Source organism: Polyodon spathula, chromosome 2, assembly GCF_017654505.1.
Source record: "Polyodon spathula isolate WHYD16114869_AA chromosome 2, ASM1765450v1, whole genome shotgun sequence".
Classification (NCBI taxonomy): domain Eukaryota; kingdom Metazoa; phylum Chordata; class Actinopteri; order Acipenseriformes; family Polyodontidae; genus Polyodon; species Polyodon spathula.
The window spans coordinates 57,501,150-57,525,563 of record NC_054535.1 but is presented as its reverse complement, the minus strand read 5'-3'; the positions used below and the strand labels follow the sequence as shown (position 1 = coordinate 57,525,563).

Below are 24,414 nucleotides of genomic sequence, written 5' to 3'. Positions count from 1 at the left end.
ACATCTGTACTTCTAGTAGCATTTAGCTGAGCTTGTATTTCAGGGGCAGTTAATCGCCATTTTCGCAGACTTGTGACTCGAATGAACTTGTTCCCTGATTCGGAGGTCACTCTTGGCCTGCCTGACCTTGTTCGGTCTTCATGAGTGCCAGTTTCTTCAAATCGTTTGATGGTCTTGGCCACAGCAGTTACAGACAATTTGTCTTAAAGATTGACCTTCATTTCTTAAAGTAATTACAGACTGTCTTTTTTCTTTGCTTAACTGAGTGCATTTTCTGCTCCCTTACTACATTCAGGAATGACAAACTTGTGCCTATGCTACCTATATTTATAGTAATCATGGACCCTCATCTGTTAACAATAATTGGTGACCAAAAGATTAATTAGGTAACATGCTAGTTAACTCGGAACATCTAACAAAGACACTTTTATACTTAGGCCAGTGTTCTAACACCGTGTTATACACATTTCATTCTTTTAACTGACGGGTTTCAGACTGAAATTCCCTAGTTTTGGGTGACAATTTCATTGCAATTGACAAGATTTACATTTTCATTTAAAAATTAAATTTTTGAATGCAATTCACTTATGATTATCAGCTTATATAAGTACACATATCATATAATGAAATATTAAGTGTTTATACAGTTAAAAGCATAGATAATCATGAAAAACCTGATTTCAAGCAGGTGTACTCAAACTTTTGACTGGTACTATATATATATATATATCTCCATGGACAACTGAATAAAATACAAATCAGGGAATATCAGTACAAGACATCATTAAAGTTAATAGATGACAGCATTTATCTGTTTTTATATTGACATACAGGACAATATGGTCTAACTGGAATACATTTACTGATAATCCTCGCATACACATAAACAAAGCTGACAGAATTTGGTATTTTTTAAATACTGTTCCATTAATATACTCTACCAGGTTTTAAAAGAGATACCTTTTTCACACTGTTTTCCAATGTGATTTGTAAGCTCCACTAGATGACAGCATCAAGCAGCATCTCCAGAGCTGGGTATCTCAAACACTGTCCAGTGTCTTATGGTTAACGTTTTAACAGAGCTCTCAATTAATTAACTAAACCGTATTGAACTAACAGTTTCCTTAATTAGGACTTTTTAATTATGTTCAGCTCTTAAACATTTGGAGATTTCAAGTTAACTGTAAAATTACAAGTAACTTGAAATATGCATACACTACTGTAGGAAGTAGAACAAGTGCACTTCCGGGACACAAGAAGAGAAAATGGCTGCTTCTGCGTTGGGATGTGAGCATTATATACGCAGCTGTTTACTAAAAGTAAGAGTATGTTGTTTTTTTTTTTGAATCACACAACATGCATGTGGAAAATACATTAACGAAAAAGCAAAACAAGCTGTCTAATGTAATGACATTGAAAAGCAGAGTTGTATGCGAGCTCAGCTAGAACGTTTTGAAACTAAACACAGATCTACAATTTAGTGGAATTTAAAGTTTATACCGATATTCGCTTTTTATTCGGTTAAAAGACACTCAGAAAGTAACGCTGATACATCCATAGTTCCTGTACTACAATGACAGTCCATTGTTTTGACGTTATGTGCGACTGAATTGTAAAGCGAATTTTAAATGTGTTAAGAAAAAAAAAAATACTGATAGGTTAGACTTTACAGTATATGTGGATATTAGTATTTTTTTTAATTATAACAATTGTCATCTTTAAATTCTCGTACTGTGTGTAAACAGACAGGTTTGTGTTGTAACGTGGAACGGAGATCACAATAATATTGATAATACTGTTACAGGTCTGCCAAGAAAAGATTTAAAAACCACACGTCTTCAGCTGTCAGATTGTTAACTACTGCGACAACCACAACCTGTCAACTTTTCTGTGATTAATTTATTGGATGACACAAGCACTCATTTTAGATTAGATTCCTTTGAATCACCAAGCCTCATACAGTATTACCATTTAAAACAGCTGCTCTGTGATCCTAACTGCGGCACAGTATCTAAAAAACAACAAACTCGTATGAGGCAAACTGGGAATTATAGATAACAGTGATTTCTTTCAACTACATAATGGGTAGAAAACTTTATAGTCAGAATTGGAACTATATAATTAGCAAAATGTAATAGGGAATAACATTCACTCACAACATTAAAAGGTGAAATAAACATTTGGCAATTTATTATTGTGATTCCTTTCGATTATAATTAACACTTGTCAGAAACCTATGTGTTGTTGTTTTTAAACAAAATATGCCGTCTTTTTTAATCAGGCTCCTTGCTGCAGTAAATTGTATGTCTGTCGTCTTTGTCACGATGCTAAAGAAAATCATCAGATGGATCGTTTTAAGGTGAAGGAAGTAGAATGCTCCATATGCAACAAGGCCCAGAAGGTAAATTACTTCACTTTATGATAAGTAATTAATGATACATGGATGGGGTTGTGTACAGTACAGCATTTGTAGTTATACAGTCAGACAATGGAAGTTTTTTTTTGTGTGTGTGTGTGTGTGTGTGTGTGTGTGTGTGTGTGTGTGTATTGCTAAATTTGTTATGGTGGAATGTTAAAGAAAGGTAAAGATCCAGAGTTCCACGCTTGCTTACTGGATGTAACTGATTAGAAAAGACATTAACCATGACAGCTAACAGTTATAAAGAAGCAGACAGCAACTGAAGTATTCTCAAATGTTTTAGGTTTTACAGTAACTGAATTAAGTATAAATTCCAGATTCTAGAGTACAGTTTTAGTCAGACTTAGTAGAACACCATAAAGGATGAATGAGAGACAGGAGTTGGACAGAACTGTAAAAGTCATTCATAAGTTCTACTGTAACACTGTCAATAGGGTGTATAGCCTTAGCAGTTAGTCTGCAATGTGTTTTAAGTGCTCTGAAGGATTAGTATTGCTTTTTCAGTGATTGCAGCCTGCAAGTCATTCAGGGGTCCTGGGGGAAGAAATCTATAGCAAAGTCAGTTTTCCAGTTTGGTCTTAGCTGTGGAAGTTCAGTAATGTTCAGATCTGGTGTGACTGGGTAAACCAGGAGATAAACTATATGCTAAAAGACTTACCTAATTGCATGTGTCATGTGTCAACAGAGCTACCACTGCCTCTGACAAACTTTGAACGACACCCTTATCTTTGTCATATCTGCTCTTTCCTATTATAACTAACAACAAGGTGTATGGTAAGACTAGGGCCACTGAAGTAGTGTTTTTACTGGCCTATATACAACTTTATCTGGCCCTGGCTGCAACAAAGGGTACATTTTGGCCTTTGAAGTTTGGAACACATTAGTGAAGGAAGGTTTGAACCTTCGACTGTACTCATTTGCATAATTTATTGGTGACATCACCATAGCTACTTGTTTATATGTAATTGAAAATCCTATTTTACAGGAAATCAGTATAAATTGAATAAAACATTCACATGTGGTTTAAAAATATGTTGTATAGAACAGTAATCATGTTTAAAAAAAAAAAAAATTAATAGAAATACACACTTTATTTACATGGAATTGAGCCTGCCTGCGATCTATACAGTAAGCTTGTATTGCACCAGCACCAACTGCAGCAGACAAAGCTTTATTTAACAGTCACCGTTCCAAGCAGGTTATCAGTTACATTTTACTACAACTATTAGTAGTATACTAGTAAATATGAATAATACTAGTAATAATATGAACTTACACTTGTCAAGTGACCCCAGAGATTGGTTATGCCTCCATGATACGAGTCATTGCACAGTTTGCATTAGTAAAAAATTTTTTTTCCTCGCCTGAGCATTTAACAAAAAAATCCCAAATTCAGTACAGCTTATGCCTCATGCTACAACGCTTTGCTGTCGAGACGGCGAATGAAGAAATTAAGGTTTGCCTCTGGATAACACACGCTGGCGGACTGTGCTCAGTTTTCAAAGTAAAAATTATTAGTGTTAGTGTATATTTTGTTTCAAACATATTCCACCATAACACTTCTCTTACACTCTTACGTCTTGTACACTAGGTATTCAGTACATATTTTTCTGAATCAATACAGTCAGTAGAGGTATGAGCCCTGTGATTTGGATACTTTAGACCCTGCTCCACACACTGCAGCAGCACCATGTACAGTTGCTACATAGAGATCTGGTAGTGGATTTTAATAACAACTTTTGTTTACTTAATATACATTATACAAATCAAAAGATCATTTTTTTGCATATGAGTGACATTTAATGTGTGATTTATAGTATTCACATATTGTCAAATATGTTCTGTTAACATGAAAAAAATAAAAAATAATAATAAAGTGCCTGAACCGATCTGACGAACCTTAGGAGGTTTAAAACTTCTTCGAATCCCTAGTTAGCGAATCTGAGAACCTTAGGTGTTTAAAACTTCTTCGAATCCCTAGTTATATACCTTCAGAACACAGCCCTATATAGATATATATATATAATATATATATATATATATATATATATATATATATATATATATATATATATACACACACACACATATAAATTCTGGCCTGTGATTGGTTAAAACCTCATCAAAGGAGGAAAAATAGATTGAACTATTGCCCTAACATCCTCACGCCACTAGGCAATAGTCTCCATCTGTCATTTGATTGGTTTACATCACTGTCAGTCCCACCTCTTTTCAAAGGAATGCCTCCACCTCAACTCCAAAACAACAACATAAAATTACTGAATTGAAAAAATGTTGAACGGCAATTCTATGACAGAAATTAATTGGAACATGCAAAAGAAAGTACATCTGTATTTTTGATATTGTGGGAATTGCCTTTGAAAAGATACATTAGGGGATAGAGTTGAGATGGCACTGAGTTATTTTTTTCCCCAGTCACTGACAGTGCAGACACACTGTTTGAGCAGAACAGATGGAAGGAATAAAAATAAATACAACAATGTCTCAGATTTCAGTAAATTTTCAAGGTCTTTTTGGAGAGGAGTGGATAATGTGCATAAATGTTTTTTTGTATTTTTCTGTAGCGTTTACAAACCGCTAAAAATACATTATTACGTCAGGTGAGTAGAAAGGCAGTGATTCATTATTTATTCATTTTTTTTGGGGGGTGGGGGGTATTTTTTTCATCTTCCTGTTCATTTCATTGTTCTTCATCCAACTACTTTGGGATTTTTGCAGGTAATTGGTCACTCAGTTTCATAGTTACAGCTGTACATCTGTAACTGTAATGCAAGACAGCTACAGTTCGATACTTTAAAGTCTGTCAGGCAACGCAGTGATTTAGAATATGTAACAAGGCGACAACTGTTTGTATCCATCCAGCATACGGACAGCTGGAACCTTGCTTGATCAATCACATTGCTTGTTGCACATTCCATTGTCAGTCCTATATTTTACAGTCAGCTCTTGGATAGCTGTTACCCAGATACATGTCAGTCACGTTTTACCGCCCTTGTATTAAGAATAAAATCAATTCCCATTACATATACGTAACAAATTAATGCACTTACTCATCACACATGATTTCTGACTCCCACCAGTTTTCTGAGGCAAAGCCCATCTATTCAGTGTTACAATTTATTTGAATATCCGTCACAGCCCACGTTTGTTTTTTCAAATTCTCTCTTAATGCCAAATCAGTCTGTCTTATAAGAACATAAGAAAGTTTACAAACGAAAGGAAGCCATTCGGCTCATCTTGCTCGTTTGGTTGTTAGTAGCTTATTGATCCCAGAATGTCATCAAGCAGCTTCTTGAAGGATCCCAGGGTGTCAGCTTCAACAACATTACTGGGGAGTTGATTCCAGACCCTCACGATTCTCTGTGTAAAAAAATGCCTCCTATTTTCTGTTCTGAATGCCCCTTTGTCTAATCTCCATTTGTGACCGCTGGTCCTTGTTTCTTTTTTCAGGTCGAAAAAGTCCCTTGGGTTGACTTTGTCAATACCTTTTAGAATTTTGAATTCTAAAAAATTATTAAATATTCTTTTTTTAATTAAACCATTTTGGCAATTTAGTTTTACATTTAGATTTGTCTACTTTAGGAATGTAATTGTTTTGCGCCTCTAGTTCTACATTTTTGAAGAACAGCCATCCTTTTTCTGTGGATGTTTTCTCTATTTTACTCCGGTCTACTTCTGTTAGTCTCTGTTTCATACCTTCATAGTTTGCTTTTCTAAAATTGTAAACCTTAGCTTTAGTCATTACTTTTGGGGTTTTAAAAAGCACTCCAAATGAGACCATGTTGTGGTCTGAGTTTGCTAGTGACCTCTGACCTCTGTTTTAGTTATTATGTCTTTGTTATTTGAAAAGACTAAATCAAGGCATGCCTCCCCTCTAGTCGGTGCCTTGACAAGTTGTGTTAGGAAGCAGTCATTTGTCATTTCCACCATTTCAATTTCGTCCGTCGTGCTACCCACCGGGTTTTCCCATTTTATATGGGGGAAGTTGAAATCCCCCATTAGTATGGCTTCTCCTTTGCTACACCCATGTCTAATGTCATTGTATAACAGATTATTTTGCTCACCGTCTGAATCTGGCGGTCTATAGCATGCTCCTATTATTATGCCCTTTGAACTTTTGTCCGTTATTCTGACCCATATTGATTCAACTTTATTTTCTTTGTCCAGGTTTAACACCTGGGCTTCAAGACTGTTATGTGTAGCGCTACCCCTCCTCCTCTTCTGTCCTGCCTGTCTTTCCTATACAGTGTATACCCACAAATTAATTATATATATATATATTTGTCCCCATCACTCTCAATTTTCTTCCTAGCTCTCTGAATTTGTTTTTGCAGGGATTTTGGTCTGTCTCTTCCAATGTTGTTTGTACGGATGTGGACGACTACTACCGGGTCGTCTCCTGTTCGTTCTAGGAGCCTGTCCACGTTCTCAGTGATGTGCTTGACAGAGGCTCCCGGAAGGCAGCACACTGTTGTAGTAAGGGGGTCCAAACTGCGAATTGAACTTGCTCTGTTTCTCAATATGGAGTCCCCAACAATCATGACCTCCCTTCTTTTTGCTGTCTGGTCACCACTGTTAATAGGGTCCTGGATATTGTTCCTTTCGTTCTCTTTTTGTTGGTTTTGCTCATCAAAATTTTGAAGTGGCTCAAATTTGTTGGTTGTTTTGATTTCTGGTGGTTGTGTTTGACGAAGTTTCTTTTTTTCCCTGCTTCTGCCTACCTGAACCCAGCTTTTCTGACCTTCTATTTCCCTGGTGGCTTTCAGTCTGTTAGGGGTGTGTGACAAAGTGCCTGCCCCTATGTATATTATCTGTTATATGTTGCGTGTGGTGTGTTAAATGTTGGTGTATAGTCATTGGTACACGGGATATAAACGGGTCTGTGTAACACGAGTGTTTAAAATGTATATTTGTATTTAGGCACGAGGATTGCTCAGCACTTCACGTGCAAGTAAAAAGTAATAATATGTGAGCACAGGGAATTACACTTTATTAATTCACATGCAGTTGTACTGAGACTCCAACTGAATGATTGATTAGCAATCGAGTCTTGGTACAGCTGTATAAAAGCAGCATGTTTTCACCCACTCTGGGTTGTGTGTTCCCGTGAGTGGAGAACGGGATTGGAGACGGAGGTAAAGAGAAGAATAGTAATAGTAATACTCGTTAAAAGAAGCTCACTGTGTTTTGTCTGTTTGGTCCATTTTGTTTGTCTGTTTATTTTGGCTACCAGTGCCCTGTCCTGTGTTATTTACTGTCTGTTCATTCATTAAATGCTGAGCGAGACCATTTTTTATTTTTAGGGCAGTCAGTCCGTCAGGGTCCAGTCAATTGTGTCTTTCATACTCATCTTATGGCTATGTATCAAGTCAGCTAGGGGCTGTGTTACTTCAGCGTAATCTGGAAGCTCTACAGTAGCCAGCCATATCTAGCAACATCATCATGTGTTTTTTTGTGGCAGGCTGGGGCAGTGTCAGAATTGCAGTGACACGCTCCAGGCCCAATTTCCTGCCTTCCGGTGTAATATCGTGTCCCAAGTATTTTACAGATGGTGACACGAGCTGCAGCTTTTTTTTTTTTTTCTTTTTTTTGGATACCTTATGGCCATTACGAGCTAGGTACTCTAAAAGAGCTCTTGTATCAGTTTTGCACGCGTGCTGAGTTTCAGAACATAAAAGCAAATCATCCACATACTGTATGAGTTTGCTTCCACCAGGGGGAACAAAACCTTCGATTCTGCGCCAAAGCGGTAGAAAAGACGGCTGGTGACTCAATGAACCCTTGAGGCATAACTCCAGGTCCATCCTTTCCCCATAAAGGTGAAAGCAAACCAAAACTGTGAGTCCCTTGCAACAGGGATGCTGAAGAATGCATTTGCTAAATCAATAACAGTAAACCACTTTGCACTTAGGGGGAACAGCTGACAAAACAGTAACTGCGTTTGGCACAATAGGGGTCCTTGCATTTATCGCGTCATTTACTAACCTGAGGTCTTGAACAAAGCGCCATTGTCCCGAGGCTTTGCGGACCGGGAGAATCGGGGTGTTGCAAGGCTAGTCTGGGCAGGGCACAATGGCTCCTCTAGAGACCAAAGACGCATGCACAGGAACAATGCCTTCCTCTGCTTCCTTGCTGAGAGGATACTGGGTGCAGCTAGGCCATGTAAGGCATAAGGTGATATAAACCCAGTTTCATAACCGCAATGTTGTCGAGCCAATTTAAATAATTCCTCAGTTTTTTCACTTCCGTTTTGTATGTCCCATGAATAGAACCAACTACGGGTCTCAATCATTTGGGCCATCATCAAGGGACACGAAACGGTAACTCCTTTGCTCACATTTAATTTCACAATTGAATTTACGTAGTAGATCTCACCCCGGTAGGTTACAAGGGCAGCACTCAGAGAAAATAAACAGATGCATAAACGTCTTCCCTTCATGTTGTACCAGTAAAGGCATCATAACTTTCTCCCTCAATACTACCCCTGAGGCTCCCACTGTTTTTACTGATTCATTTGATATCATTGGGTTATGCATAGTTCTAGCATTTATGACAGCCATTGCAGCACCAGTATCAATTAAGAATTCAAATGACTCGCCATTCACGAAGAGATCAACGGTGGGGGCTTCTTGTGGTTTAGAAAAAGTAAGCACGTACTGCTTGTTCGCTGTGTTGGTGTCAGCTGTCCCTGCCTCGCTTCATTCTGGTTTCTGTTCTGTATAATGATACTTGCAGTGGGGGAGCGCTCTGCCAGTTACTCCCATTGGTTTGCTGTTGTTGCTGCTGTCTCTGACAATCTCTAGCAAAATGTCCTTCCTAACCACAATTACAGCAACTAGTGTCTTTATTCTGGTTCTGAAAGTTTCTGTTGTCACTGCCTCCGCTTCCCTCTGCCCGACCTCTCCCACCACGCCCGCCCCGTCCGCGTCGGTATCCGCCTCGGGGTGGTCCTTCGCCCTGATAATAAGCCAGCTGAGCTGCTTGCAATTTTACTCCATTCAAATTTATCTTGCAGTATTTTAAAATGTGCAGAGATTAGATTGACCCTGGCAGGGTCCGCAGATGCTAACGGGAACATTTCATTTGAGCCACTCGCTCCTTTTTCCTGTCAGAGGGCTGGTTTTGATCTGAATCCTTCCACTTTGTCTGTGGCTGTCAGGATTTTCTCATTTCTTCCTAGAAAAATGTTTAAGCTCATTCTGGAGTCCATATACACGAGACAGGACCTTCGCACAAGACAGCCATCACATGTTTTGCAATGATGCATTTGTAAGTAACATTAGATCTCAAATCGGTCATATTTCAATTTTGACAAAAGAAAAATGTTGGATTAACCAGGTCAAAGTGATGCCCCCCGTGATTTCCCAGCACTGCAGAACGCTACCTGCCGAGCTGAATTAAAGCATTCTGCAAAACACGTCCCTTGCAGGCAGAACTAACTTTGTTGTTGGTATTTAATAAATTGTTCCTGTTTTCAAAGACCCTGCTCCCCTAGGCGTTTGGATTGCAGTGTTTTTCAGACGCAGTACAAGGAAAAAATGCATCAGGAACATTAAATGATGTATTGTTGAGAAATAAAATAGGCTACTATTCAGGATAAATAACAATGAAGATGGAGTGTGCAAAATGACGTTTGACCCCCTAGTCTAATTCTTTCTCTGGTACGTGGTTGCATTTTTCAAACAACAGTGCAAAACAACTACTTGGCAATGCATTGCAGCCGTGCTATTCAGACCCTAACATTTTATATGAAGATCTTGTTTGCTACACGGCTTCAGGAAAATCACATGAGCAAAAACATGTCCACACACAGTGTTCAGTTTTTCAGATTGATAGCAAAAACTTTAGCCCGTCTTCAGCAAAAAATATTTATGTTTGGGTGGGTTACCAGAACCTTACTCGAGTAACAGGCAAGCCCGCAGGTGCCCTGCCAGACTACAGGTGTTGCTGTGCAGGAGTAACAGAACAATGCCTTCTGATGTTTGGCAATTATTTTCTAAAGTAAGAGGGCAAGAAAATAAAGTAAAGAAAGTAATGTTTGGGATACTCTGCTGACACAACTAATCTGCGTGACCATTTATTGAGATGGCACTATAAAACTTAAGTCAAAATCTGCATTTATTTATCTGAGCTACCCCGGAGTAAACATGAAGAAAAACAACCCAGGTCGTTCCAGAAGTTGTGTCTTTGGTCAGAAGTATTAGGCATCCTGGCAACACCAGTCCCTAGTGAGCAGGTATTCAGTAAGCAAGTGCCAGTCGTTGCTTAAATTAAAACAAAATGTGGACACTATCATGTTCCTTAACACAATTCAAAAATAAGCCACGGACAACACTCGTGTTACTAAGCTGTTGTGGACAGTGATTAACTTTTTTTTAAATTAGGTATTTTTTCTCCTGATTGGTTGTTACTCTGATCTTCTATAGATTTAAACAGCTATTTTTTTTTTTTTTTGATTTTGCTTTGACCCCCAACAGTACAAATCAACATGAGTTGTGCTCCAGGTGAAAGTGGTGCCCAGGGTAGTGGGGCTCCAGGTGAAAGTGGTGCGCAGGGTAGTGGGGCTCCGGGTGAAAGTGGTGCGCAGGGTAGTGGGGCTCTGGGTGAAAGTTGTGCTCCGGGTGAAAGTGGTGCTCAGGGTAGTGGTGCTCTGGGTGAAAGTGATGTGCAGGGTAGTGGTGCTCTCTGGTGTTGTGCTGGCTCCGTAGCTGCAGCTCCCAGGTCGCTAGTCATCTGCATTCCACAAAAACAATAACACAGCACAGTGCTCCAGCTGTACTTGTGTAGATGCGTCCCCTTTGTACTGCCAGACTCCTCCCTGTAATCTAGTGCAGCACCACGCTCTATCCAGTCGGCTCACGCAACACAGCTGGTCACAGCAATTGTTCAGCAGTCTTACAGTTACGCCCTTTCCCCAAGATGGCCGACTTCCGGTTCCAACCTACCATCATTTATTTAGCTTTTGAACCAGAAGCACTTCAGTCTTGAGAGTTGATTAGCCATTAAACTATTCTTACTGAACGGTCAAGTGATCTTGTTCAGCCAGTATTTTAGCCAGCAGGGTACTAGATTAAATGAATATTCCTTGTGGTGTCTTGAAAGCTTTTAAAATCTTGAACACATTGTCTATATGGAAATGCTGAGTAGTGTGCTGTTTAATGTTAATTTAGTTTTTTTTATGTAAATAAATGTTTGGGGGGGGGGGGGTTAAAAGGGTCCGTCGCACAACAGACTTGTGAAGGCTGCAAAATAAAGTTTGGTGAATATTATTGTGATATATGCCACCTTTTTGACAAAGACAAAAAGCAATATCACTGTGAACAGTGTGGAATTTGTAGGTAAGTATGAAGCTTTAAAACTTTAAAATATAACTTTATAAATTAGTGTGTTTGTTCAAGTATGTTGGTATATTCTATTTTAACATGAAGCTGAAGACCAGGATTACAGATTCTTTAGAAACATTACGAACAAACTGGATGATGATCTGTTAACTTCAGGCTGATTTGATCATTCATGATCATTACTTCCTTGTAGCCATATTGGCTTGGTGTAGATACCCATAATAATTCTTGGTGGTAGTGATATTTGTGTTGTATTTTAGAAGTTAAGATTTGATAAATAAATAAATACATTTTATTAATTAAATTAATTAATAAATCCTGTCTAAGATTTGCTTCCCCCAAGTGGTAATATGTGTTTGAAAATTGCTTCTAGAATCTACACAAAATATAGAAGTGCAAAATAGCAGTCAAAACCTGGGATATTTTAACACTATTTAAGTCCGTTATGTCTAGTAGTTACCTTATAGTGGCTTGCGAAAGTATTGACGCCCCTTGGTATTTTTCCTATTTTGTTGCCTTACAACCTGGAATTAAAATGGATTTTTATTTGTATTTCATGTAATGGACATACACAAAATAGTCCAAATTGGTGAAATGAAATGAAAAAAATAACTTGTTTAAAAAAATTCTAAAAAATAAATAACGGAAAAGTGGTGCGTGCATATATATTCACCCCCTTTGCTATTAAGCCTCTAAATAAGATCTGGTGCAACCAATTACCTTCAGAAGTCACATAATTAGTTAAATAAAGTCCACCTGTGTGCAATCTAAGTGTCACATGATCTGTCACATGATCTCAGTATATATACACCTGTTCTGAAAGGCCCCAGAGTCTGCAACACCACTCAGCAAGGGGCACCACCAAGCAAGCGGCACCATGAAGACCAAGGAGCTCTCCAAACAGGTCAGGGACAAAGTTGTGGAGAAGTACAGATCAGGGTTGGGTTATAAAAAAATATCCGAAACTTTGAACATCCCACGGAGCACCATTAAAGCCATTATTAAAAAATGGAAAGAATATGGCACCACAACAAACCTGGCAAGAGAGGGCCGCCCACCAAAACTCACAGACCAGGCAAGGAGGGCATTAATCAGAGAGGCAACAAAGAGACCAAAGATAACCCTGAAGGAGCTGCAAAGCTCCACAGCGGAGATTGGAGTATCTGTCCATAGGACCACTTTAAGCCGTACACTCCACAGAGCTGGGCTTTATGGAAGAGTGGCCAGAAAAAAGCCATTGCTTAAAGAAAAAAATAAGCAAACACGTTTGGTGTTTGCCAAAAGGCATGTGGGAGACTCCCCAAACATGGAAGAAGGTACTCTGGTCAGATGAGACTAAAATTGAGCTTTTTGGCCATCAAGGAAAACGCTATGTCTGGCGCAAACCCAACACCTCTCATCACCCCGAGAACAACATCCCCACAGTGAAGCGTGGTGGTGGCAGCATCATGCTGTGGGGAAGTTTTTCATCGGCAGGGACTGGGAAACTGGTCAGAATTGAAGGAATGATGGATGGCGCTAAATACAGGGAAATTCTTGAGGGAAACCTGTTTCAGTCTCCCAGAGATTTGAGACTGGGACGGAGGTTCACCTTCCAGAAGCATACTGCTAAAGCAACACTCGAGTGGTTTAAGGGAAAACATTTAAATGTCTTGGAATGGCCTAGTCAAAGCCCAGACCTCAATCCAATTGAGAATCTGTGGTATGACTTAAAGATTGCTGTATACCAGCGGAACCCATCCAACTTGAAGGAGATGGAGCAGTTTTGCCTTGAAGAATGGGCAAAAATCCCAGTGGCTAGATGTGCCAAGCTTATAGATGCATACCCCAAGAGACTTGCAGCTGTAATTGCTGCAAAAGGTGGCTCTACAAAGTATTGACTTTGGGGCGGGGGTGAATAGTTATGCATGCTCAAGTTTTCTGCTTTTTTTTGTCTTATTTCTTGTTTGTTTCACAATAAAAAATATTTTGCATCTTCAAAGTGGTAGGCATGTTGTGTAAATCAAATGATACAAACCCCCAAAAAATCCATTTTAATTCCAGGTTGTAAGGCAACAAAATAGGAAAAATGCCAAGGGGGGGGGGGGGGGGGGGGGGGGGGGGGGGGGGGTCAATACTTTTGCAAGCCACTGTACCTCTGCATTTGCCTTCTCAGTTACCTCTACCTAAATATTCAATGGACATCTCTATTTAAATGAGAGCAAAACAATGTACACTTCATGGTACATCACAGTAAAATAATTAATATAAAATGTTTCCCTTAGATATTCATGTTTGTAGTCAAACTTAAGACACCTTTTGAGTGTCCACAAATATGTTTAATCTATATTAATCATGGTCCTTTAAAAATATTAGTTAGTTATTATTATTTATTTTTGTTTGTTTGTTAAGATGCAGGCAGATGTTTGAAGATTACATTATGAAAGATAATGCAGTGTGTACACAGGTTGACGGTGAGGTTTATTTTCAATAGCTGAAGCTCATCTGTTTGGATAGTGTTGGTATTTTGATCAGAAGTATAACATAATGAGTGCTGCATGTCTTCTGTTAACTAATTTATATCAACAATGTAATCCTTTATATTTTTTCACACATAGGATTGGCCCCAAAGAAAAGTACTTTCACTGTGTGAAGTGTAATTTGTGCTTAGCCAGTGATCTACAAGGAAACCATAAGGTATTTCACTTGTTTTATTTATCAAATGTCGGTGCCCTAATTTTAAATTAATTTCCCCAACTATATTGTAGTATGCAGGTTGTATTGTTATCTGTTGATATGAAATGAACGTATTTTATCCAGAACCAACAATCTGGTAATTTCTTTGATTCTTGGTATGAAAGGAAGGAGGATGTAATTGCTAAACAGTAGTAGGATATGCACATGCTGATCTTTGGACATGTTACAATTGTTAGAAAATCAGTTTACTTCTGTGCAATATGTTTGTACACACACAATTATTTACTGATTAAAAAAAAGTTATTCAGTTTATTGCATGTGTTTGAATGACATGGTATGTACAACCGTATTTAATTTTCATATTTAATTTGCTACACAGTGTGTTGAAAATGTGTCCCGGCAAAACTGCCCTGTTTGTATGGAGGTAAGTCAGTTATATTATTAAGCTACAGTATTTACAGTAGCATACTTAGAAGTAGATGCAACGTGGATGTAGGAAAGATTGTTCTTGTTCAAGTGGACATGTTCTTTGCTAAATATTTCTGATGCTCCTACTACTTTACAATAGTATGCGTATTCAGTGCTTTTCACAACTTGCGGTTATGTACTGTGTACTACTGTTGCTGTGGGATTTTTTGTGCAAATGAAGCAAGGTCAGTCCTGAGTTAGGTTTCCTCAATTTTATTGAATGCCAATATTGGGGTTAAATAACTGTAATGAGAAGGCTTTTTTTTTTTTTTTTTTTTTTTGGTAATGTGATTTAGAATTATCCTAAATAAACTACAATTACAAAAGGGGCCAGACAAACCAAAAAAAAATTATACTGGGACAATACAGTGTTTTGTCTATGCTTTTCAATTTATTTAATTGTGGAGTTCTTGAAATGTGAGCAGGTGGCATCAATGCTTCCTCTTACAGCTCTGTGTCAATGAACATCCCAATTTGTGTGTTGGTTTTGTGAAAGTGGGCTAATGTCTACTGGAGGTAAGTTTTAGGGCACTAAACTAATTTCTGTTATGACAGTAGCCATATTTGAAAGCTGTGACCTCGCCCTCTGCATTGATTTTAGAATACCTTCTGAAGTGTTATATGTGTTATATTGAATGGTAAATTAATGTCTAACCTATTAAGGGAAATTACAATGATAGTTGTAATAACAACTATCATAAACTATGTTTTACATTGTATAATTTATTTGAATGTGTAAATTAGAGCCTTTTTCCCCAGGATATTCACACATCACGGATAGGTGCACAGGTTTTACCCTGTGGTCACCTTCTTCACAAGTAAGCCCAACATTCTTAAAGTTACAAAATTGCACTTAAAATATTGTATTGTAATATACTGGTTTGTCACATAATTTTTTTTCTTTTTTTGCAGAACATGTTTTAAAGAAATGTGTAAGACGGGGTAAGTTGTTTCTGTAGTAATGCCTTGTTGTATTTACTTTCTACAGTAACTAAACATGTTTAGAAATGGAGCAGAATGTCCCAACACAGAGTACAGTACTAGATATTAGTGACTCACAGTCCTTAATGCCTGATAATGTCTAGGTACAAAATAATGTTTTTAATTGATTGATTTATTACAATAAACTGAAGCAATGTTTGTAGCTACTCAAAAAATAGTCCTATGAGTGATTTTTAAGCAAATCCACACATTGAACATTATTAAATCTGGTAGCAAAAAAGAATGGGTTAAAATGCCAAGTTTTATGCAAAAATATAGATATGTTTATTTTATACAGAAGGAAAACTGAAAGACAATTACGATTACGTATCACTGAATATAATGTAAAATTATCGTGTTTTCTGTAATGAGTACTTTGTGACATGCATCCTACTATACTCATTCCCATTGATTTGTTGATATTAGTTCAGTTTTGTTAAGGACAATACATATATGTATTATGTTGGTCATAGTACAATTAACTTTTAATTAATTGATTACTGACATTCATGCTCCTTTTGCATGCGTTTAACGTTATTCTAATTAAGTGGATGGTTTAACCCTTTGAGTAGTGAGTTTGAAAATGCACTGCTGGTCCTACAGGAGTGAGTTTTTTTCTGTGAGTACAGTGTACAAACAAGCTGAAAGCTATATGTTTGGATGTATGTAATGAATACTGATGAAGTAGACAAATTATTTTTACCGTAAATAATTAAAACAAATAAGTATGTATTTTTTATTTAGTCATAGGGAAAGGTTTTTGCTAAAAAATAACATGTAGGCAATAAACAATAAACAATGGGGTGCGACACCACAACAACACGTCTTAACGAGAGAGAGAGGGAGAGAGATGAATTAATAATATCCGGATAAACAGGTTGTGGGGGCAGAGGAAATGAGATTATCTAACGTTTCAGCGTATGATATTCCTTGAAGCATAGAGCAACGCCTCTTTGCTATCACTTGATGTTAATGGTAAATCTTCTTTGTTTATGTCTTCACTGACACACTCGCTGACATGCAATTCAGTAGAAGAAGTGTATGCATTTGAATTTAAATCAGAATCTGAATTCAGTATTATTACGAATACTTCTTTCTCACTGAGCGATTTCCGCCGGTTTACAAACGCTGTTGACATTTTTGTGACTGGGTTTATTGTATGTAATTCAGTCAATATCTGGCAGAGGGCGCAAGAGACCAATAAAAGGTGTTACAGAAACCTAGTGTTACAATATCTTCTTGTCAGGAGTTTTGTAGGCGCAGTAATTCAAGGTACCAGAGAGCAGCAAACATACAGGTATATTTGTACTACTCAAAGGGTTAAATAAGTGAGTGTTTATCCCCCTTTAGCACTGATGTTTGCAATTTTTCACTCCTACACTGGTTGTTGAGCACTTTTGGGCTTTACTTTTGTATAAAATAAGCAACTCTCTTTTTTTGCATACACTTGACCTTTTAGTGAATTATTTTTTGCTACCATATTTAATAGTGTTCTACAATTTATTGGTGGTCTATGCACATGTACTACTTGAGATTCTGTGATGTAAAATACATGTTACAATACTGATGGATGGATGGATGGATGAATGATTGATTTGAAGAGTTGACTTCACTGCAGAGTTGGCATCCCATGTGTACAGACCTGGATGTTGACATGTGTGTGTTTTATATTGTCTTTTTTTGTTTTTGTTTTTTATTTAGGGTCCAGGGGCCAACTGAGAGGATGTAGGGAGACGAGGGATTGGCGATAGGAGGGGGCAGTGTAGTGAAGAGAGTGGTAGGCAAGAACAAGTGTCTTGAATTGAATGCAAGCAGAGATAGGTAGTCAGTGGAGGGTGCGAAGCAGGTCAGTGGAGGGTGCGAAGCAGAAGGGTAGCATGAGAGTTGTGAGATTGGGAGAATACAAGACGAGCAGCAGAATTTTGAATGAGCTGCAGGGAGACCAGCAAGGAGAGAGTTACAGTAGTCCAATCTGGAGAGCACAAGAGCTCAGACCTGGAGTTGAGTGGAATAAGTAGTGAGAAAAGGATGGATCTGATAGATGTTGCTAAGACAGAAGCGGCAAATGTGTGTCAAGGAATACATTTGTTGAGAGAGGGAGGGGTCAAGAATAACACCTAGGTTTTTAGCAGAAGGTGATGAAAGAGAGATAGTTGAGACTAAGATGGAGAGGTCAGAGGGAGTAGAAGGTCAGATTTAGTGAGGTTGAGTTTGAGGTGGTGTGAATGCTTCCAAGTCGAAATGGCATTCTGAGATGCGGGGAGAGATGTGGGAATCAAAGGAGGGAAAGGAGAGGAAGATATGGGCATCATCAGCGTAAAAGTGGTAGAGAGAGGAAATGAGTGCCTAGTGAGTGGGTGTAGAGTGAGAACAGGAGAATAGCATGATCAACAGAGTCAAAGCTGAGGAGAGGTCAAGGAGAATTAGAATGGAGCAGATGGAGGCAGCATGAGCAGGGAGGAGAGATTGAGTTACTGAGAGGTGGGTAGTTTCAAGACGGAACCTGAGTTTAAGTGAGTCGAGCAGAGAGTGCTTATGAGGAAGGATGCTAGCTGGCAATGAACAGCTTGCCTGAGAGTTTGAGAGGAACATGAGGAGAGAAACAAGGCAATAGTTCTGGGTGGAAGAATGGTCAAGAGAAAATATTCCTTAAGAATGGGGGTAATGGGAGCAGTTTTGAAGACAGAGGGAAAGGAACCAAAGAACAGAGAGGTGTAAATGAGGGAGGTGATAAAAGGAAGAATAGCTGGGGCAATGAATTGGAAGAAATGAGAAGAAAGAGGATCCAGTGTACAAGTAGTTAGCCTGGAGTCCAGGAGTGAGTAAGGCGCGAGAGTCAGAGTGGTGTGAAAGTTGGGAATCAGGGGGGGCATGTGTTCAGGTGGGAAGGGGTTAGGGTTAGGTTAGCGTCTGAATGTCTGCTACTTTGGAGGCGGCAAAAGCGTCATGTGTAAAAGATTGGGAAGGGGGTGGAGGAGGGAGGAAAAGGTGGAGAAAGTGTTTGTTTAGCAGAGGGTGAGGACTGTCGAGAAGGAAGACATGAGGGAGCGGTAGTGGTCTACATCGAAGTGTAACTTGGCAAAGACATTTTATTAGCATAATAACACACTTAAGTCTGTTTGCACTGCAGTATACAGGCTTCTTGAGTGTTTGAAGGCAATTGGCTTTGCCTCATGTCTCATCGCGTCCTTTTATTACGTATAGCCTATCTTGTGTTATTACTAACTCAGTGGATCGTTAATTGTAATCATAGGAGAACTTTATTAGAATGGCCAAATTCTATATTTAAATTGTTATCTACTTTCTTAGAGCATATAGATGTCCTCTGTGTATGCATTCAGCTTGGGACATGGCATCTGACTGGGAGGAACTGGACAAAGAAATATCCCTGACTCCGATGCCAGCTGAATATCAAAATTCAACTGTAAAGGTAAATATACCTTTTTTTTGTCTTAATTGTTATATTGTATAACGTTATGTTTCAGCAAATACATAAAGAATACACTATACATATTTGTAGAGTACTGTAGTCATTCAGCGAATTAGGATAGCTGAGTAACTCCCTAACCCCTTGGGTTGTGGCTTGTTTACAGCTATTCTTTGTTCTCTTTCTCAGCAAGTATGAATTTTCCTCAATTTAAACATAATTTAAAATATCTTCCTTATTTACTTGGAGGAACAAAATGTTGATACACTACTCTTTCTGTTTTATTAATGTATAAAAAAGTAAATAAATCAACCACAACAACTGAGTAACACTACAGTATTTAGTAGCTGAGAAGCAAAAGTTAAGGCTGGTTCATACTTCAGACTCCAAAATCATTTGCGGTTGGAGTCGAGGGTCAGGTCGGAATTACATCATCCACACTCTTGCGACGTGCGTCTTTTTTGGAAAGACATACAGCTTTTCTTATGTGTCTTGTGACCTGAAATTGCATGGGGTTAGATGATTATTAAAGATTTCAACATTTGCTGCATGGTCGTGCGCTGGTAACCACCATAGAGCAAGACTTTGAGGTACTTTTAATAGAAGAAGTTTGTAAACATCCACATTTACACTGAACAAAAATATAAATGCAACATGCAACAATTTAAAAGATATTACTGAGTTACAGTTCATATAAGGAAATCAGTCAATTGAAATAAATCATTAGGCCCTAATTTATGGATTTCACATGACTGGGAGTACAGATATAAATCTGTTGGTCACAGATACTTTAAAAAAAAAAAAAAAAAAAAAAAGGTAGGGGCTTGGATCAGATAACCACTAAGTATCGGGTGTGACCACCGTTTGCCTCATTCAGCGTGACACATTTCCTTCGCATAGAGTAGATCAGGCTATTGATTGTGGCCTGTGGGACAACATTCCACTCCTCTTCAATGGCTGTGTGAAGTTGCTGGATATTGGTGGGAACTGGAACACGCTGTCGTACACGTCGATCCAGAGCATCACAGACATGCTCAATGGGTGACATGTCTGGTGAGTGTCCAGGCCATTATACTGTAAATACAGTATAATCGTAAATCTTGAAAAACTACTCACTTCTAAATCTTTTGTAGTCATTTTTGTATTACTTTAGTATAAATACATGTTAATTTGGATTCATATGTTGTTTTTTTCTGACTTTATGTGAACGAAAAGACACACATTTGCCCATTTTCCCATTGGAAATAGTGATATTTTGAAATATCACTGTCCTGGTCACAAAAGCAAAGTTTGTGGGGAATAAAAGCCATTTTCTGTACTTTTGAGGCATAAGCAATTAGGAAATAACACTTACTACCCAGGAACAAAAAATAAATAAAAAATGTGTTACACGGTGTAATCCATTAAAAAATCTATAGATAAAAAAATAAATAAAATACAATAAAATGGTTAAATCTAAAGATAAAATTGATCATCATAAAAGTACAGTATATTATAATAGACAATGCAGACTGCAGGAGAGTCGAATAAAGCAGAGAATAAGTGCACCCTTAAGAGTATTTTTAAATTTGGCTACTGTTGTGGCGTCTGTAATGAAAGTTGGTAGTGAGTTCCAAAGAAAAGGAGCAACACAGCTAAAACTACACCCTCAGCATCCCTAGGGGACAGAAAACGACACACCCTGGTAATTTTCTTTAAATAATAAAACCCTGTCATTACCACTGAAGAGAGGTGTTTTTCAAATAAAAGCTTTGAGTCAAATTGAATACCTAAGCTGCAGACTAACAGAGGCATCTACAAGGCAATCACCAAAAGAGCATGACAACCCAGTGAAAGAGCAAAGCTTGGGTATTAGATTCAGTAACCAATAGCTCAGTTTGCTGGCATTCAGTTTCATACAATTATTTGACATCCAGGTTTGAGTATCTGCAAAACAAGCAGATATGACTATCAGTGTTAGAATTAATTTATGTATTATCTGCATAAGAATGGAATTGAACCCCATACTTTTGAATAATATTGCCCAGTGGCAACATGTACATGTTAAAAAGAAGAGGAACGAGGACAGAACCCTGTTGTACTCCATTAACAAGGTGCATATTTGTAGAATTATGACCAGCATAGGACACATATTGATAACAATCTGATAAATAATGAGCAGAACCAATCAAGAGCCGTCCGCCTTACATTCACCAGATTTTCAAGATGCTTCAGCATAATCCAGTGGTAAATAGTATCCGTGGCGGCAGTAAGATCTAAAAGAACCAATACTGAAAGAGCAACATCATCAGCATTCAGGAGATTATTTACAATCTTAACCATAGCAGTGTCAGTGTTATGTGCTTTTCTAAAACCAGACTGAATTTTTTTATTTTACTATAAAAATATTATTTTGTGACAGGTAAGAGAGTAACTGATCAGCAACAACTCGTTACAAAATGAGTCAATGATAAGATGACGGTTCTTGAAAGATTGAATAAACCAATCGCTGTGCCTCAACTCTCGCGATAACAGGTCACTTTTTTAAAAAAGACTGAGGTAAACCATTTTAATTTTAGTTTGATTATACGTTATCAGGTTACAAAACAGCACTGTATCAGTTGTGAACAAATCACTATCGGTGCAAGGAAGGTGTTCTTTCAAGCAAAGTACCTGTTCCTTTAGACGGAGCATTTACAATGGGAAAAAACTGTTTCCCCACAAGGATGTTCTCATAGGCGAAGTGTTCTCATAGGAGGTGTTCCTATACATGGACACTACTGTATCTAAAATATCTTTCACCATTATATACCTGCATCTCTAATTTAATGGATACAATTCTCCTTTTCGGGTTCTCTGTTGGTTGAGAGGACGGATGTACCAACAACGTCTTGATTTTTGTTAAACCTCTTGTGTAAGAGGTACAATACAAACTCAGCACATCTCCTAAAATGTAATTTTTTTTCCAATTTTGCAAATGCAGTCTGTGTTTACAGTATGAACGACAGCTGTGCAGTCAAAAGGGCTGCGACACGATGCGTCCTTCATCCAGCAAACAGTGAACCTGCACAGCTTTTATAGCTCTATGTGCCTGACATATCATATTTATCTGCAACAGACGTATGAACTAGCCTTTAATCTCTCAACATGTTTCAAAACATTGTTTCATGTAAAGAGACAAAGCTGTATTATCCTAGTACTTGTTGAAAACAATGAATAGCATGTTTTGTAAATACCTAAAAAAAAATAGCCCTTAATGTGTATAGCCTTTATTATAGAATTATAATATGTGTGTGTATGTATATGTGTGTATATGTGTGTGTGTGTGTGTGTGTGTATATATATAAGCACATTTTAATATAAACCACTGTAGTGTTTCCTAAATTGCAAGTTATAACATCAATATCTAAAGAGATGTGAGGCTCTGTAAACCTACAAAAATGAAGCATGTAATCAAAGTTGGGAAAAGCTATTTTGCAGTTATGGATAAAATACATAACACTTTGGTATAATTGTGTTTGTGTCATAGCAACCTGACCAAACTTTCACAAACTGAAAGATGATTTTAAACAAGTGCAGCTGATACAGCCTATTATATTGCAATGATTTTAAGACTTGTACAGTGGATGAATATAATGTGTACGTTTAGAAATGGAAGAATGCAATAGGTGCATAATGCAAAACAAAAATGTACATTGAATTTTTATTGTATTCCTTCTCAAAAAAAACAAATAATAATAATAACTTGCTTCCCTTTTATAGGTAAGTTAGAAATGAAGAATAAATGTTTTTGTCTCGGAGTTTAAATTACATATTACCTGTTGTGTTGCATGTTATAACAAGCTGCTGGGCATAATCACATCGAAATTATCGTACACAGTAGACTTGTTAGACTTTAATTCACATAGTCTAAAGTCTTTCATCTAAGCCTAAGGCAACAACAGGAAAACATTTGTTCCTAGTAATTTATAATAAAAGAATGCACAGCTAAATAATTATGAGGTACAGTCACTTTATTTTTGTAAACATGATGCAGGTATATCCTGCAACTAGATTTTTAAGTAATCATTCACAATTTGTCTGCCTTTTTTTTTTCTTTAGATTCTGTGTAATGACTGCCAGACACATTGCACTGTACAGTTCCATGTGCTGGGAATGAAGTGTAGTGGTTGTGGATCCTATAATACAGCTCAGGATGGAGGATTGATTAATCAAGAGCCACAAGAATGATGAAAACATGTTAAATTGTATGTTTTTTTTTTTCTTTTTCCAACAGCAATCACATTTAAAAATAAAAATATAGTTAGCTAATCAGAATTGCAATGCCTTGCCAAAAAATAAAACCATATTAATAATGTGTTATATCTGCAGTAAGGAAAAGTTAAAATGTGTATCTGCCATACTAGAAATACTGATCATCACTTGTATTCAGAAAAAGGCTCAACTACCACTTATGTTTTGTCATCTTGATACATGTGTGCAAATACCTGGCAACAGGTATGTAATGAAGGTAGCTTTATTTAGTTGATAAGAACATTAAAACAGGCTTTTGACATTATTAATGTAATCTGTTTTTAATTGTATGTATAGTAATCTGGAATTGATCTAACTGTTATGCAATGGAACTTATTTCTATCCCTGTACTTACACCTTACCACATGTAGCTATTTCTAATGATATATATTTGACACACATCTGACTAAAATCCGAAAATAAAATATCTCCCATTCTATAATGCATATATAGTAAAGCAAAAATGTACATTTTCCATGAATTAACCATGCATAAAGCAATCAATGCTATTTTGTTCCAGCAAAAAAAGGTAACATTCCAACTCATGGATCATTTTAATTAGCAATTTGTAAACAATAAATAGCCTGGCTAAACGGCAGTCAGAAGTTCAGTTCGAAGCGACAGACAAGCAAACCAAGTGCGAGAACGAGAGCGGATTAGGGAGAGGGGAAGAGGAAATGGGCTCGCCCCATGTTCAGCTGCCGGAGCGGGGATGAGGCAAAACAGAAAGCTGCAGCTCCTCTTGCAGCAAAAATGTAAATACATTAGGAAAGATAACCATGTAATAGGCCTAATATTTATTTAGTTAT

General features: G+C 37.6%; 1 protein-coding gene across 1 annotated transcript; it reads left to right on the top strand.

The window, feature by feature from the left end:
• The first annotated feature begins 1,212 nt into the window (after positions 1-1,212).
• Positions 1,213-23,870, top strand: rchy1 (ring finger and CHY zinc finger domain containing 1). The gene is made up of 9 exons (XM_041225817.1): positions 1,213-1,319; positions 2,282-2,401; positions 11,663-11,778; positions 14,379-14,457; positions 14,837-14,881; positions 15,685-15,743; positions 15,838-15,867; positions 19,216-19,336; positions 23,414-23,870. The coding sequence occupies exons 1-9, from the start codon at positions 1,266-1,268 to the stop codon at positions 23,540-23,542; spliced, it is 753 nt and encodes a 250-aa protein (XP_041081751.1). The 5' UTR covers positions 1,213-1,265; the 3' UTR covers positions 23,543-23,870.
• Positions 23,871-24,414: the final 544 nt, after the last annotated feature.